We start from the raw sequence: 14383 nt of genomic DNA, 5'->3' as shown, positions 1-14383 counted from the left end.
AGACCGTGGAGTGAAAAAGCATGTTGCTTACTTGGACTTACACAATATGTCCCGGAGCCGCTGCTTTATCGGGAAAATGGACTCTTTGACAAAACAACCGAGTGGCCATCCACCACCATTTGCAACACAAAAAAAACACCCAAGCATGAGATATGCCTTGATTTACCCGAACGGCAGTTCTGGAAGCCATCTTCAAAAAGCGGCCAAAGCTGTTATCTTAGCAGACACGGCGTCCGTTTGGAGACAAAACGCTCACGAACAAAGTTTACATTGCTGAAATGCTTTGTGTTCGGCGAGAACAAGATAGGAAGCGACTCGTTTCGATCGGGCCATTGACGACGGAAGCCGTGGCTCCGATCCGAACGACCCCGTTTTGGCACGCTCGCTCGCACGGGGTCACACGTCGGTGGCGTCCAGGCAGGCGGACGCCACTTCCTGCTTGCCCTGGGCCAACTTCAACCTCCGGCCCCCGCCGCCGCCACCTCCGTCCGGCGGATGGACCGAGTCCGCCGGCCCGCCGGGCGCCGCCCTCCCGATCTTGAAGGTGGCCACGAAGGCGGCGCGGAAGTTGCGGTTCATCCACCCGTAGAGCAGCGGGTTGGCGAAGGTGGAGCACATGGCCACCACGTGGAAGAGGGTGTAGAGCAGGCGGAAGTAGGGCGTGTCCGGCACGCCGCCGTCGATGTCGGTGGCCAGCTGGAAGGCGTGGTAGGGCAGCCAACTGACGGCGAACACCGCCACCATGGTCACCAGCATTTTGGTGGTCTTGCGCCGGCGCCGCTGGCGTTCGGAGCCCGTCGGGGCGCCCTCCCCGCCGGCGATGCCGGCCGCGCCGGCCCCGACGTCCGCCGGGCTGACGTGAGCTCGCAGCTTGGACCAGATGCGAGCGTAGGCGAAGGAAATGACGGCCAGCGGGAGGAAGTACTGCAGCACCAGCATGGCCACGCTGTACGCCGTCCCGTCCGTGCTGGAACCGGGCCACTTCTCGGCGCAGGCCTGCCGGCAGAACCACAGCGGGACCTCCAGACCACCCGAAGCCAGCCGACGGGCGACGGAGCGGCGTTTGACCTCCACCTGGATGCTGCGTCCGGGCGTCAACGTGAAGGAGCCGTACTCTCGAAAGATGGCCAGCGGGCTGGCCAGCGCCGCGCTCAGCAACCACGTCAGCGCGATCACCCTGAAGCAGGTGTCCTTGCGCATCCGCGTCTCCAGGTGGTAAATGATGCACCTGCGTCACGGCCAGGCAGGTTGGCGGCTCCGGGGCCTGCCGACCGACGCACGCACGCACGCACGCGCCCACCTACCTGTGGCGGTCCAGGGCGATGACGTTGAGGGTCAGGACGGAGACGTGCACGGCCAGGCCCTGGGCGAAGGGCACCAGGAAGCACAGGACGCTACCGAAGTGCCACTCGCCCTGAAGGGTGTAGACCAGCGTGAACGGGAGGCACAGCGCGTTCACCAGGAGGTCGGCTGGGAAACGTGGAAAAGGAGGGGCGCGTCTGAGCGGCGTTGGAGCGACGCCCGAGGCGTTATTTCGTACCCACGGCCAAGTTGGCAATGAAGAAGTTGGTGACCGTGCGCAGCGTCTTGAAGCGGTAAATGACGTAGATGACCAGAGAATTGCCCACAAGCCCCAGCAGGATGATGGCCACGTAGGCCACGATCAACGCCGCCTGGCCACACACGGAAACGCACGGGGCGGCGTCAGCGGCCGGCCTCGCCCACTTCTCGGCCACCCTCGCTCACCTGCACGCCGGGCGATCGGATGGGGTCTTCGGGGAAGGTCGGGGGCATGGCGTGGGTGTCCCACCCGTCCCAGGACGTGACGTTGGGGAGCGGGTCCGGCTCGCCGCCACTGGCCCAGTCCATGTCGAACGCAGCCCGACGTGAGTCCTTTCTTTGCTTTTCTCTGTCCGATCTGGCCCGTCACATGTTGTTTCTCTCGCCGCAGGTGTCGCTCTCACGCCCGACAAGTCGACGCGGGCTGTGGTCCGTCTCGTTTCGGCGCCCGCGATCCCACCGTGGCACGTCACCTACGGGATGAGACCCGCTTGAGCGAGTTGAGTTGAAGGCGCCGCTCGGGACCGCCGATTAATTCGTGGGCACGTTTGCCGTCGCCGCTATTTTGGGTTGCCTTTTTTAGTCCCGCTTTAACAAAGACCGAGCTCGCCGTTTCTCGGGAAATGGCACGACCCGATTAATGTCAACTTTTGACCCGTCCCGTAAAAGGTTAAGCGGCGGCTTTAACGGAAGGACGAGGAAGCGCGACGCTCCCCCAACGATGGACTCGATGTGGACGCCTCATCCAGTGGAGCAATCTTTGATTCCGGCAAAGCCGCTTTTTGGACACGCCGCAAATATTGGCCGCGATAGTTTGGACGTGGAATAAAGAGAGACGAGACTGACCGGGTGACGCCTCGTCGGTCCTGGGCCGCGCCGCCGACAAACAAAGAAAGGAGCCGGAGAAAATGGCTTTTTTTTTACTTTTCCAAAGCATCCATCCGACGTCGGCTCACGTTGCATCACTGTGCGAGGAAGAGGAGGTGACCAGGGAGGAAGACGAGCCCAGCATCGAGGAGGCGGGGCGTGCTTGCGGACGTACGTGCCCACCCGCCTGCCTCCCGACTGCCTGCCTGCGTGACAGGATGATGACGGAGGAGGAGGAAGATCCAATCAAACCACGGTACTACCTCCATTCAATCGTATCCCATTTCAAGTGAAGAAAAAGACATTGGAGTGGGAGACCCCTCCCACTTTCAATTCAATCCGCTAATATCACCCTATCATTCATGAAATGACAAAAGCAACCCATTTCATCTGACAAGAGCCAAATCCATGTCTTTATTGCCAACCATGAGATGTACAATGAGATTTCAAACTCCAGTTTCCATATTTCTTCAGGTAGCCTTTGGGGGAAAAAGTTTGGACACCCCCAAGTCGGGAACCATATAAAGGCACGGACGGCTAAGATAGCGGGAAGCTGTGTTTACCGTTACCGGGAAGAGAACTTGTTTCAACTTCTTATCCAGCATTCCTCTCTGACATTTCTCAACCCTTCAGTAAACGACAAGTGACTTTTCTGGCTTATTTAAAAGATGCCTTTGGATCGCATCTGAACAAAAACTCAGACTAAAAAATGGCTTTTTTTGTGTGTAGGCCCTGCAGGTCGGTCGACGGCAACCCAACTCAAACCTCGGCTCATTTCAAGTGGACCCGATTGGACGCCTATCCATGTCATTGGCACCGAAAGAGAAAATAGAAAAGGATCACCTTTGCCACAACATGAGATCCAGTGAAAAAGCCAACGCACGCAGTAGCCAGGAGAGGTTGGTTGGCGTCGACGGTTGCCGGCAGAAAATTAAAAATAGAACTATTATGACGGTCTCTGAGGGAGAGACCCCCCCCTCCCCAGCCCCTCCCCCATCACCCTCCCTCCCACGCGCACACTTTCCTATACATTGAAGGCAGAGCGGCTCCTGATGTCAACGTTGACGTCACGTCAAGGTGACGCCGCGTCAAGGCCGACGCCAAGGGAACGCCACTCGGGGGCGGGGAGAGAAGAAGGACGCCGAGTTAAAAATACGCAAGCATTTTCTGGGCCCGTTTTGCATCAAATTTGAATTGGCCTCGTTTGATTCATCGATAGATTGAACAAGAAAAAAAAAAGTGCAATCCCGCACACAATGCGGCTAACTTGAGGTGAAAGCATCAGCACGAGACACAAAGACGAAAGGGGGAGGGGGGACCGCCGCATTTCCCCGGCGACCAATGGCACGACGGGAGCGACGGGCAAAGGCCGACGGACGGGGTCAAGTCATCGGAAGGATTCCGGAGACGGGAGGGGTCCTCGGAGACCGGGGGAGAAAAAAAGGCCACGCCACGCCACGCTGACGTGGGAATGTCGGCGACGATAGGTGGTCGCCACGGCAACAATTACCATCCCTCCCCCCGCCCTCGCCGCCGCCACACCTGCCGCATTACGCGGGGCCGACGGGGTCAGCCTCGGCGGCGGGCGGGCAGGCGCACGCGCCGCTCATTGAAATGCTCTCTCACGCACCCGCTTCCATTTTGGCGTTCGCACACCGCTGAAAAACGGTCGGCGTGCGGACGGCGGCCTTTCCGGACGCCGTCCTTTATTTGACCGACTCCAAGGTACGCAAAGAAAGCGTCCGTCACGTTAGCGAGCTTTTGCCGGATGGCCGTGTTTTCTTGGTGTGTCCTGTTTGTGTGATTTCTATGCCTTTTGCCTCATTTGTCCCTCTAGGCTTCCCGTCCCCTGGGCCACCCAGGTGTTTGTGATTTTTTAATCAACCCCTGTCTGTGTTCATTTAAAGGCCACGGTTTTTTTGGAACGTCTCTGTGGGACTATTGTTTCCTGTTATGGTAAGTCCTGTTTTGCCTTTTTGTCGGTGTGTGGCTCCCCTTTGTTGATTTTGTTCACTTTGTCCCAGTTTTGATGGAGAGGGATTGTGCACTGACACTTTCCCTAGTGTTTTTCGGCTTCCCGGTGGTGGTGGTGGTGGTTCTGTTTTCTGGGGGGCTTCAGCTGGCCATCCACAGCACCAGAGGGAGCAGCAGAGCGGGCAGGGTGGTCCAGGACGACACACCCGAACAGGCCATGGAGAGCAAGCCCAGCAGAGCGGCCAGTGCCACGTTCCTCTGGTCTCGGATCAGGGACTTCAGCCATTGGCAGAACTGGAAAAGACCCCCAAAGAAGTTGATCGGGCGCAGAGGTCGACACACACCAGCAAATGTTTACATTTACATCTCCTTCGGTCAGCATCAACACTATGCCTGTGGAGTGTCACATAAAGCCGGGGTGCGGGCTCTCTCTAGCGGTGGCTTTGAAACATTGCACGAAATGGAGGTTTTACTCAATCAAATCCACTTGAATTGGGATGCATTGGACTGTTATTTTCACCAATGGCATCCGTGGAGTGATATGAACGACTCTATCCAAAATACATCAATCTCTCTTTCTCTTTTTTCTCTTTCTCTGACCTGTTCCGTCTGCAGACTGCGGGCGGCTCCGTACCGGCACCAGGTGACGAAATGCTCGCAGTTGTTCCACAGCAGGCTGTAGGGGACGCTGCCGAGCAGGCGCTCGGCTCGCCGCGCCACCTCCTCGGAGTCCCGGCAGCCCCGGAGTCCTCGACCCCCACTCCAAGCACCCCCACCACAGCCGCCCTTCTCCATGGCGTGCACGTTGAGGCGCAGACTGGCGCCGTAGGCAAAGTCCTCCACGGAGTCCACGCGCACGCTGGCGCGCTTGCAGAGCACGCCGAGCAACAGGCGCGCGTTGCTGACCTGGCTGCGGAGGAGGCGCGCGTTCGACGTGACGGCGGGGAGGATGTCGGGGATGAGGTGCGCCACGCGGCCGTCCCCCAGGTAGATGCCGAAGTGAGTGAAGAGCGTGCGAGGCACCTCCATCAAGTCTCCGCGCCGGTACGCGCGCGGGAGCGGAGGCGCGCCACCGCTATCGCCATCGCTATCGCCGGTACCAACGTCACCGTCCTCGCCCTCTTCGGCGGGCGCGCACGTCACCAGCAGCAACTGCAATACTTTGTCCAGCAGATAGCCCAGCGCGTCCAGCATGACTTCCAGGAGACGAAGACGACTCTGTGCGGTAGGAAGGGGAGCGCCAGGACCATGACGCCGCGCGCCGCCGGATGCTCCGAGTGAGTGGGCCTGGGCACATTGGCACCAGTGGCTGGCGGAAGCTTTGGGGCGTGTCGTGACGTGACGCGACGCGACTCGGGTGGCTAGATTCCGTGCCCCCACCCCCACCCGAAAACAAACGGACGAGTCTCCCCTCGTCTTGGCTTACTTTCCTTCTCGTCTAGGGGCAGACCGGCAGACCCCACCTGGATGCGGGAGAGCACAGGAAGAGGGCCGGCCCGCCCACGCGCGCACGTGCACGTCAGGAAAGAAAGAGCACTCTGTTTTCCAGCTGCCATTGACGACCACAATGGCCTTCCAATGGAACTTGGCCTAGATCAGTTAAGTACACTTCGAACTCCAAAGTGTGTGTTTTGAAATGAACTCGGTGGTTGACTCCCCCTTCCAATGTATTGGAAGCTCATCTTGATTTGAGGGAAATCAGGACGACATTCATGGAAGCAGTGGGAATGTTCTCGTTGGCCATCCCGTTAAAAGTTTTCATTTGTAAAGCAAACTGCAGCTAATGAGTTAAAGCAGCACAGAACATCCAAAAGTCAGTCACTGCTTCCAAACCACCAAATGGCACGCATTCTTTGCCTCGCTCGCTCTCACCCACTTGTAAATTGTTCCCAACACACTCACTCACTCACTCACGCACACACTCACACACGACTGCGCGCGAGGGGAAAAACTGTTAGCATTGCAGCTGACATCACTGCTTCCAAACCACAAAATTCACTCTGTTCTCTCTTTTAACCCTTTGACAGCAACAGGCGACCAACTGCCGGCTTCTTTCACTCACGCACCCGGGCCCCGACCAGGCGACGAAGGAGTTAAGCTTCGGCACCCCGCCGTGCGTCCGTCTTATCAACGGGGCCACGGCCCCCCGCGTGCGGACGGACGAGCCGGGCTTCAAATGATGCCGGGCGGACGCGGCGCATCGGAGAGGTTAAAGGTCGTAAATGAGAGGCCGCCAGACGCCTTTTGTTTCTTTTTAATGAAGGACCGCCCCATCGGCGACGGGACGCCGCCGCAATCGTCTGGGGGAACTGGAGAGTTGCCGTGACGACGGAGGGTCTGTTTGCAATTAAGGAGGAAACGACATTCCCGAGAGCGAGGTGAGAGGTCGGCCCGGGTCACGTGACGGGGAGCCGCCCCTCAACCGAGCAGGGGCGCCAGGTCGGGAAGTCCGTCCAGTTCCAAGTCCAGCAACATCTGAGCCAGGGCTTTTCCCTACGGGAGGTCCGCACAGCCGCCAGTGTCGACGGACGCTCGCTCGCTCGCTCGCCCCCGCCCCTGCCGGCGGGTGAGCGTGTACTTTACCTGGGGGTCGCTCCGCAGGGACGCCACCCCTCCCCCGCCGAGGCAATCCTTCAGAAGGAAATTGAGGGCGTTGATCCCCGGCAAAGTGTATCTGCGCACACGTCAACACTAATGTAACCACGGCGACCGCATTAACCGGCCCTCCGCCGGGCTAATTGCAAACACGTGCCCGGCGAGCCGAGCGGTGTGGCAAAAATCGCCCCAGTTTGGAAGGCGCCTTCCCGTTCCGGCGCCGTTTGAACGGAGACGGCGGCTCTTTTCAGCGCCAAAGTTCCGCACGGTGGCGGCCAGGCACATTTGGGAGCAATTAGGAACAGAATATCCGCAGCTTGAAGCGGTCGTCTGCTCGATTTGCTCACCGGGTGACTGCGCCGCGCCGGCCCGAAGGGAAGAGGTGGAGCAAGTAATCCTCCACCGCCGAGGAGGTCAGGTGTTTCTTCAGGTAGGGGAAGAGGCGGGGATCGCGGGCGATCACACCTGTGCGTGATGGCGGTTAGCTTAGCCGCGAGCGAGGGTTTCGCGCCAGCGTCGGCGTAGCTCACCGATGTTGGCCGAGTCGCCTTTGTCGCCGCTCCTGGTGTAGGCTAGCTCCTCCAGTCTGTAGCAATGCGGCCCACTGGGAAGGTCTACGATGGAAACGGCACTTTTTAATTCCACTTTACTCATTTTCAGGGGTCATCCGGGTCAAAAGGCCGACAGTAACCATGGAAAGTGCCTCTTCTACAGGCAGAGGTACGTTGGCTCCCTCTTGTGGAACATTCAACCCACTTCAATCCGGAAACATTTTTTACAGGTAAGTTCAAAGCTCACCTAGGTCCACCTCTTCCCCGTCGCTCGGAAGAGGGGCCTCCTCGTGGGGCGTGTGGGCTTCCGCCTCCGAGAAAGACTCCGCCAAATGTCCGTCCACGTGAATGTGGATCTGGACTTGGGACTTGGGCTGGTAGAAGAAGAATGGTTTCAGGATGGGCGACCTAGAAGAAGATGGACAGCTCAGACAAGGAATAAAATAGGATGGACGACACGGCTGGCGCACTCACACTCGGGGACGCCCGCCCACAATGCCGCACAGTCCGGGAGCTGCGAGCGAGGACGCAGAGGTCAGGTGACACGCCCCCCGAACCCCCGTCGGATGAAGCGCGAGCGGCGGTCGTACCCATGCCCGTCCCGGCGGGGGCGATCTCTCTGGCGAAGACTTCCAAGGCCTTCTTGTCTTTGTGGCACGCGGCCAGCCACAGGACCGCTTCCCGGGCGCCCTGCGTCGTCGGCGCTCGTCAGTCACGCCGGCGTCGGCGGATCGGAGGCGTGCGGAGGTCTCACTTTGTTGGCGGCGTGAGCGCCGTACGTGTCCTCCGCTCCCAGGACTTGGACGTGGATGTCCGTGAAATCCTCCAGAGCCAAACGCTTAAATATCCGCCTGGTCCTGCGCAAACCGGCCCGCGTTTCAGATACCGAACCCCCGGAGCCCGCCCAGAACGCCACCTTTTGACGATGCTCTCGGCGGTCCTGCGGGCCTTTTCCGCCGCTCTGGGCCCGCCCAGCGGACACACGGCGGTGGCGCGAAATCCGTCCATGTAGGTGGCGCACACCTGCCAACGGCAAATCTTGAGGTGGGGCGAGTGACCGGCACCCCCGCGCGCCTCCGGCTCACCTTGTAGTCGCGCGGCGGCGCCGAACCTTTGGCGCCGCTCACCCGGACGGCGCCGCCATCCACGCCTGCACGCGGACGAAACGTGAGGGGTGACGACCTGAGCACGGAGGCGGACGACGGCGCTCGTACCGGGCACTTCCTGGATGAGCGCGTGGCTGAAGTCGCAGGTGACGTCCGGCAGCACGTATCGGCGCGGGTCGCCGATCTCGTACACCAGTTGCTCGGCCGCGGTGCCGAACGACACCAGGCCGCCGGTCTTCGGCGGTTTGGAGAGGACGAAGGAACCGTCGGAGGAACATTCCACCACGGGGAAGCCGATGTCGTCCCTGCCGGAGGGGGCGCCGAGTGGAGTTGACCGGGACTCCGCGGGGGCTCGGGGGCGGTCCTCACCAGTCGGGGACGCGATGCCAGTCGGTGAAGATCCCGCCGGTGCTCTGAGCGCCGCACTCGATGAGATGACCCGCCAGACTGATGTGCCAACAAAGTGAGCACACACAAGCTTGACGCCGGGCTGTTTCATTACTTGGCTTTGTTTTTTTGTTTTTGTTTTTCTAGGAAATTCCCCTAAATAAAGGACTACTTTGCCCGGATTCCAACCTCCCTCCCAAATTTGATCGGGTATCCGTGGACCGCAGCCAAACGGAGATAAAGTGTGACGGAGGCGAGTCTTTGGCTACTCGGCGAGCGTTCCTACCTTCCGGCGGCCAGCAAATCCAAGTCCCCTTCTCTCCATCCGAACTGCCAGAAAAGCCACAAAGCGCTCAGTCGCCGAACTCGGCCACCCGCCCCGCCCCGTCCGCCATCCGCCACGTACCGCGTGCATGAGCGGTCCCAGGGCGAGGGCGCTGTCCACGCAACGGCCCGTGACCACGATGTCGGCGCCGAGGTCCAGGCATCGACGGATGGGCCCCGCCCTGCGTACGCGGACCCGGAAACATCCTCTCAAAAAAAGAGGTGAATTTTAAAGAGCACGCCGGCGCGCACCCACCCCAGGTAGGCGTTGACGCTGTGCAGCTTCTCGGGCAAGGCGCGGGGGCCGTCGGCCGTCTCCACTCGGGCCAGGCGACTCCTCTGCGGGGAGAGCGGCGCGTCGGTCAAAGGGGTGGCGCTGCGCCGGCCATTTCCGAGCGGCTTTCTCACTTGGGGCGTCAGGTCGTCGCCCGTCACCACGGCGACCTTCAGGTCCAGCCCGGCCTTCCGGACCACCTCCCGGATGGCGTCGGCGCAGGCCAGCGGGTTGACGCCGCCGGCGTTGCTGACCACGCGCACGCCTGCGGAGACGAGCGGCTCACGACCTACCGGTTGCCGCGGAAACCCCAGACTCACCTTTCTGCTGGATGTCGCGGATGCTCGGCGCCAAGGCCGCCAGCACAAAGTCCGGAGCGTAACCCAGGTTCTGCCGGACAAGGCGGTAAATGGCGTTGACTACTTTTTTCCTGCCATTTTCATCGGCCTTCGGCATTGACGGAGATAGACGTCTGAGCCATTTGGCGTACGCCTTTCAATATTTGAAAGTGCCGAATTGCACCAAAAGTGAAAGCCCGGCTTGGTCCATCAACGTCAACGGCGGGCATAATTCCAAAAGTCAAGACTAGGTTTTACCGGCGCTTTGCTCTTGGCTGCGGTGAGGAGCGACATGGTGATCTCACTCAGGTAATCGAATACCAAAAAGTCCAATTTCCCGCCATGGATCAGCTGAGGCACTGCTCTCACGCGCACAGACGCGATTTAAAAAAAAAAGGAAGAAAAGAAAAGAATACATACACCCATCAAATATACACACGAAAAGTTCGCTGTATATTGTGATGTTCACCGAGTGTACCTGAAGTGGCCGTGTCACCCCAAAATCCCGAAGCGCAGCCGATTCGGACGGGGCGGCCGTGCTCGGAACGTCTGCCGTTCGTCCACGTCCACGGACGGACACGTGAACGCAGCACACGTTTCAGCGTCCTTTCGGGACGTCGCCAGAGCAAGTGCGCCAGCATTTTCCAGACGAGCAAGGAAAAGTTTTGCTGCGTTCAAGGACCTCTGAAAGTGGGCGTCTAGATGTTCTGCATTCACTGAGCTGTCGTGAGCTGGCTGACATTTTGCAACAGACAAAGGTGCGTATTTTCCTTCACTAACAGGCTCTCAAGTCACTCAATTTGGGGGGTATATTGACTAACTGTGTGGTTCATGACAAACTGCATTAGCACGACTATGAGACTGAGACTGGGTGCGGACTTTGTTTAAAAGAACAACAATTCATTTGAGCAATGCTCTAGTTTTGCTGCATCTATGACGTATGTGAAAAGGCGAACAGTGTGAATGTCGTTTTAAAATAGAGCTGTAGTTTTGTTTTGTATTATTTTGTTTTTTTCCAAGAAAAGGGGCAGTTCATTGGAATGCCTTGGCTGGAATAGCTCTGTTGCAAAATGGCCGCCGCCAAGCGTGAACACTGTTCACGAGACATCGTCCGGTTTGTCCGCGCTCGCCCCCTCCTGGAGAGGCGGAGAAGGGTATATGGCGCATGCGCATAATGCCCGGAAGGGGGTTAGGCAAGAGAGAGAGCGAGAGAGAGAGAGGATGCTGGCTCTCCCCCCTTGCTCTCCCGTCTCCTCTCATTCTCCTCTCGCTCTCCTCTTGCCGTAGCTGTTGTCGTCGTTCCCGAGCGCTCGTAGTCTCCATCTCAGCCTCCGACACTCGCTCAGCATCACCCGACGAGGCGCACTCGGGTTCTCCTCCTTTGTTTCTTGTTCTCGCAGTCCTCCAGACTTTGGCGTCCTCCTCCTCCTCCTCTTCCACCGCCACAGCAGCAGCAGCAGCAGCGGCAATTCTCGCTGTCGCTCCTCCCCCTCCAGCTCCTATTCCTCCACAAGCGCTGCAGATTTGCACCATGAGCGAGGTGAGTGCGCCAGGCTCCATCTTCATCATGCACCACACGTTCTTCCTCCTCCTCCCCCGATCTTTGATCTGAAGGTGCGGCGTCGGCAACCCCGGAGCCTTCTTCTTGCCCCTTTTCATACTCCTCCTCCTCCTCGTCTTCTTCCTCCTCTTCTTCTTCTTGAGCTTTTGTCGCAGTGTTGTTGCAGAGGCCTCTTGTCACAAACATCAGCAGCAACTCCGTCGCTCGCTCGCTCGCTCGTTGGCTCGTTGACTCGGCCTTCAAACAAAGGCATTTCTTCCCATTTGAGCTCAACTTTGTTTTGGAAAGTTTGAAAATCCTGCGCATTTGGAGGAGCGTTTGTTTTTCTGCCGTGACAAACACAACCAAAGGCTCTCCGACATCGTCCGCTTCGCAACCGCCGTGCTTGCACTTAGTTTTCTCACGGAGCCCTCGGGGACCGTCATTAATTATTGATCTATTTGTTTATTTATTTATTTCATCATTTATTCAGTCCGTGACGAATGTTTCCCTAAGCGGAATCGCGTTACTTGCAGTCGCAAAAGCTCGGTTGGGGGAAATAGTGTGGCTGATTAGCGTGGAAAAACGCTGGGGTTGGCAAAACGCTCGTTTTGATTGTCGTCTTTCGTGGCAGATGACGGAAATGATACTTGCTCTTATTATTATTATTAGTATCAAAGCAGAAAAAGACATCACCTAAGCCTCTTTATTGAATGAATAGAATATTTTTTCTTTAACGGCACGCCATAGAATACATCCCGCATCCACCAAGAGCAGCTGTGTACGTATGAATTATGTATAGAGGGCCGCGATGGGCAGTTTGGCCAGCCCTCCCTTTTCCGACGGCTTGGACGTCCGCCAGCCATCGACTCCTTTCCGTTCGCCGCAGGTGACATCTGAAAGGGTGGATTGTTGCGTTTGTCCCGTATTGAGCGGATGAAAAGATCCGCGCGCGTTTTGCCGATGCGCCCAAATGGCGCTGACGTCAGGAGCCTGGCGCCCCTCGCCGTCTTTGTTTGACAGCTCGTCTCCTCGGGGCCCGAGCTCCTAGGCGGGTGGCTTCCTGTTGGTTCTCTCTCTTTCGCTCTTTCTTTCGCTCTTTCTTTATTTCTTCCTGCTTCTATTCAGACTTCAGCTTTGAAAGCACTGAATGGTCACGGCGGGCTTTTTGGCAAACGCTTACGTAAGGCCGGCGTGGCCGTTGGCGACAGCTGTTTGGCGGATTTTCCTGACGCGGGCGAGGCCGACACCTCGCACGCACGCGTCCAGCGCCCGACAGTCACCTTCCTTGTGTTTAATCCTCAAGTTGGCGTCTATAAATACACGCGAGAGACTGACACCCTGCTGTTTGCTGTTCGGCTGAATTTCAGCGCCTCAAATTTCATCTTCATCATCATCATCACGCATGTTTTCTGTCAAGCATTGATGGCAGAGACGCCGGCATCTCCGGCCCCCTTTAGCCCGCATAACCAACCCCCCCGGGACCATTTCCCACCCACGCTCTCTGGCTTACGTAAAGCCATTAAGGCACTATTTTTAGTGGGCCCCACTTTCCAGTCTCGGCTGGAAAGAGAGGCGAGTGGGGGCGCTTACCTAGCCTTCCTGCCCACTGCCACTATTTCTTTTGGAGGAGGAAGGCGCCCCTCGGACGTTGGGGATGCCGTTGCAGAGCCCCCCCCTCCCCCGGTGCAAAAACCTCCTCCCGTCCTCGCGGGGGCGTAAACCTCGCTCGAAACGGCCAGAAGCGTGACCGAATATTGCGCTAGCCTCGTTCCGGGGAGACCGACCGGGCGGTGGGGGGTGTCTTGTTTGTTTTGCCGGCCGGCGCGTCCATCTGGCCCCCCTTGACGCTGGCCCACTTCTGGCTTTCTGTGTCGACTCTCCTCACGCTCCATATGCGTGCGTCTTTGTCCCGTCGGCCTCGGCCGGCCGGCCGGCCGGCCGGGATCCTCCTTGTTGTGTTCGGTCAGTGCGCGGCGCCGGATAGCCAAAGGAACTGGGCCACTGGTCCTTAGCCGTTTCATTACGAAAGATGGAACGCGGCGACAATGTCGACTTTTGACTGACGTGCTTTTTCCTCCCCCCATCTTTTGTGTCTCCCCTGCCCAGCTGACGTCCCCCAAGTCGGCCAACGGCGACCAGGCGGCCGCGGACGACAACAAGGGTGCGTAAGCCACCGCGCGCCTGCCAAACGAGCCTTATGCGCTAACAAGCTGATCCTGCCAACAGCTAACTCAGTAACAAAGCTGTCGAAAAATAACAGCAGATTTTGGATCCCAAAAAGACAGGCTTTGCTGATTGAGAGTGCTTTCCATGGTCTCAACCCTACAGAAAAGGCCTCGGCGGCGAAGCCCCTCGAGCAGGAGGAGGAGATCGACATCGACCTGGAGGCGCCCGAGACGGAGAAAGCGGCGCTGGCCATCCAGAACCAGTTCCGGCGTTTCCAAAAGAAAAAGAAGTAGACCCAGAGGAGCACAAAAATGACCAAAAAAAACAAACAAAAACAAAAAAAAACGGTTTGGGGTGGGCGAGCTATTATTTAATCTATCGTGAAGATTTTCTGCTATCCTTTGCAAGTTTTTATTTTTTATTTTTTGCATGAGATTAAACGGAGGGGGAAAAGTCCCCGAGCGGCCGTGGCTCCCGACGCACAAAAACAAAAGACGAGCACATGCCAGGGGGGTCAGTGGGTCACCTGAACGCCCCCCGCGGTAAAGAGAGGCGACCTTCGGAAAGCGGGACGAAAGGCGGCCTAGTTTCCAAAGGCGCGCGGCGTGGCGCGGCGCCTCGTGACACCGAGCACAACCTAATTAGTCAATTATTCTGGGAATGTATGGAAGCTCTTTTCTATTTCCAGCTGCGCGGGC

At 58.2% G+C, this 14383-nt stretch overlaps 4 protein-coding genes and 1 long non-coding RNA gene across 10 annotated transcripts; 2 read left to right on the top strand and 3 right to left on the bottom strand.

Annotated features, from left to right (window-relative positions):
• Nucleotides 1-8: 8 nt before the first annotated feature.
• npy2rl (neuropeptide Y receptor Y2, like) lies at nt 9-3371 on the bottom strand. 3 transcript variants are annotated; one of them, XM_077589582.1, is made up of 6 exons: nt 2407-2552; nt 1747-2033; nt 1541-1673; nt 1305-1470; nt 1075-1228; nt 9-996 (listed from the first exon to the last, which is right to left on the bottom strand). In XM_077589582.1, the coding sequence occupies exons 2-6, from the start codon at nt 1867-1869 to the stop codon at nt 397-399; spliced, it is 1176 nt and encodes a 391-aa protein (XP_077445708.1). In that variant the 5' UTR covers nt 1870-2033; nt 2407-2552; the 3' UTR covers nt 9-396. The 3 variants fall into 3 exon arrangements, with proteins under 3 accessions (XP_077445708.1, XP_077445707.1, XP_077445706.1); XM_077589581.1 differs by lacking the exon at nt 2407-2552 and adding an exon at nt 3271-3371 and having other exon boundaries at nt 9-1228; XM_077589580.1 differs by having other exon boundaries at nt 9-1228.
• Nucleotides 3372-4233: 862 nt separating this feature from the next.
• LOC144066211 (lecithin retinol acyltransferase-like) lies at nt 4234-5698 on the bottom strand. The gene is given in 3 exon segments (XM_077589589.1): nt 4234-4695; nt 5002-5682; nt 5684-5698. Coding segments are annotated over 3 exon segments (849 nt in total). The 3' UTR covers nt 4234-4542.
• Nucleotides 5301-9222, top strand: LOC144066214 (uncharacterized). Of its 2 annotated transcripts, none has more exons than XM_077589594.1 (8): nt 5301-5497; nt 5575-5678; nt 5844-5999; nt 6429-6493; nt 6665-6779; nt 7657-7716; nt 7778-9116; nt 9188-9222. In XM_077589594.1, the coding sequence occupies exons 2-7, from the start codon at nt 5650-5652 to the stop codon at nt 7779-7781; spliced, it is 429 nt and encodes a 142-aa protein (XP_077445720.1). In that variant the 5' UTR covers nt 5301-5497; nt 5575-5649; the 3' UTR covers nt 7782-9116; nt 9188-9222. The 2 variants fall into 2 exon arrangements, with proteins under 2 accessions (XP_077445720.1, XP_077445719.1); XM_077589593.1 differs by having other exon boundaries at nt 5572-5678.
• Nucleotides 6640-10897, bottom strand: LOC144066198 (uncharacterized). Of its 3 annotated transcripts, XM_077589572.1 has the most exons (19): nt 10455-10695; nt 10235-10335; nt 9959-10028; nt 9773-9903; nt 9621-9703; nt 9447-9546; nt 9327-9370; nt 9023-9100; nt 8762-8958; nt 8633-8697; nt 8464-8570; nt 8302-8404; nt 8138-8237; nt 8022-8061; nt 7795-7955; nt 7527-7610; nt 7344-7461; nt 6985-7075; nt 6640-6894 (listed from the first exon to the last, which is right to left on the bottom strand). In XM_077589572.1, exons 1-19 carry the CDS (start codon nt 10615-10617, stop codon nt 6820-6822), a joined length of 1911 nt encoding a protein of 636 aa, XP_077445698.1. In that variant the 5' UTR covers nt 10618-10695; the 3' UTR covers nt 6640-6819. The 3 variants fall into 3 exon arrangements, with proteins under 3 accessions (XP_077445698.1, XP_077445696.1, XP_077445697.1); XM_077589570.1 differs by having other exon boundaries at nt 8302-8570; nt 9327-9546; nt 10455-10897; XM_077589571.1 differs by having other exon boundaries at nt 8302-8570; nt 8633-8958; nt 10455-10896.
• Nucleotides 10752-13941, top strand: LOC144066216 (uncharacterized). The gene is made up of 3 exons (XR_013297399.1): nt 10752-11516; nt 13626-13680; nt 13848-13941. It is a non-coding gene; the product is annotated as an uncharacterized LOC144066216 (long non-coding RNA).
• The last annotated feature ends 442 nt before the right edge of the window (nt 13942-14383 follow it).

This window comes from Stigmatopora argus, chromosome 20, assembly GCF_051989625.1.
Source record: "Stigmatopora argus isolate UIUO_Sarg chromosome 20, RoL_Sarg_1.0, whole genome shotgun sequence".
Lineage (NCBI taxonomy): Eukaryota > Metazoa > Chordata > Actinopteri > Syngnathiformes > Syngnathidae > Stigmatopora > Stigmatopora argus.
Note: the sequence above shows the minus strand (reverse complement) of the source record. Positions and strands in the feature narration are given on the sequence as shown.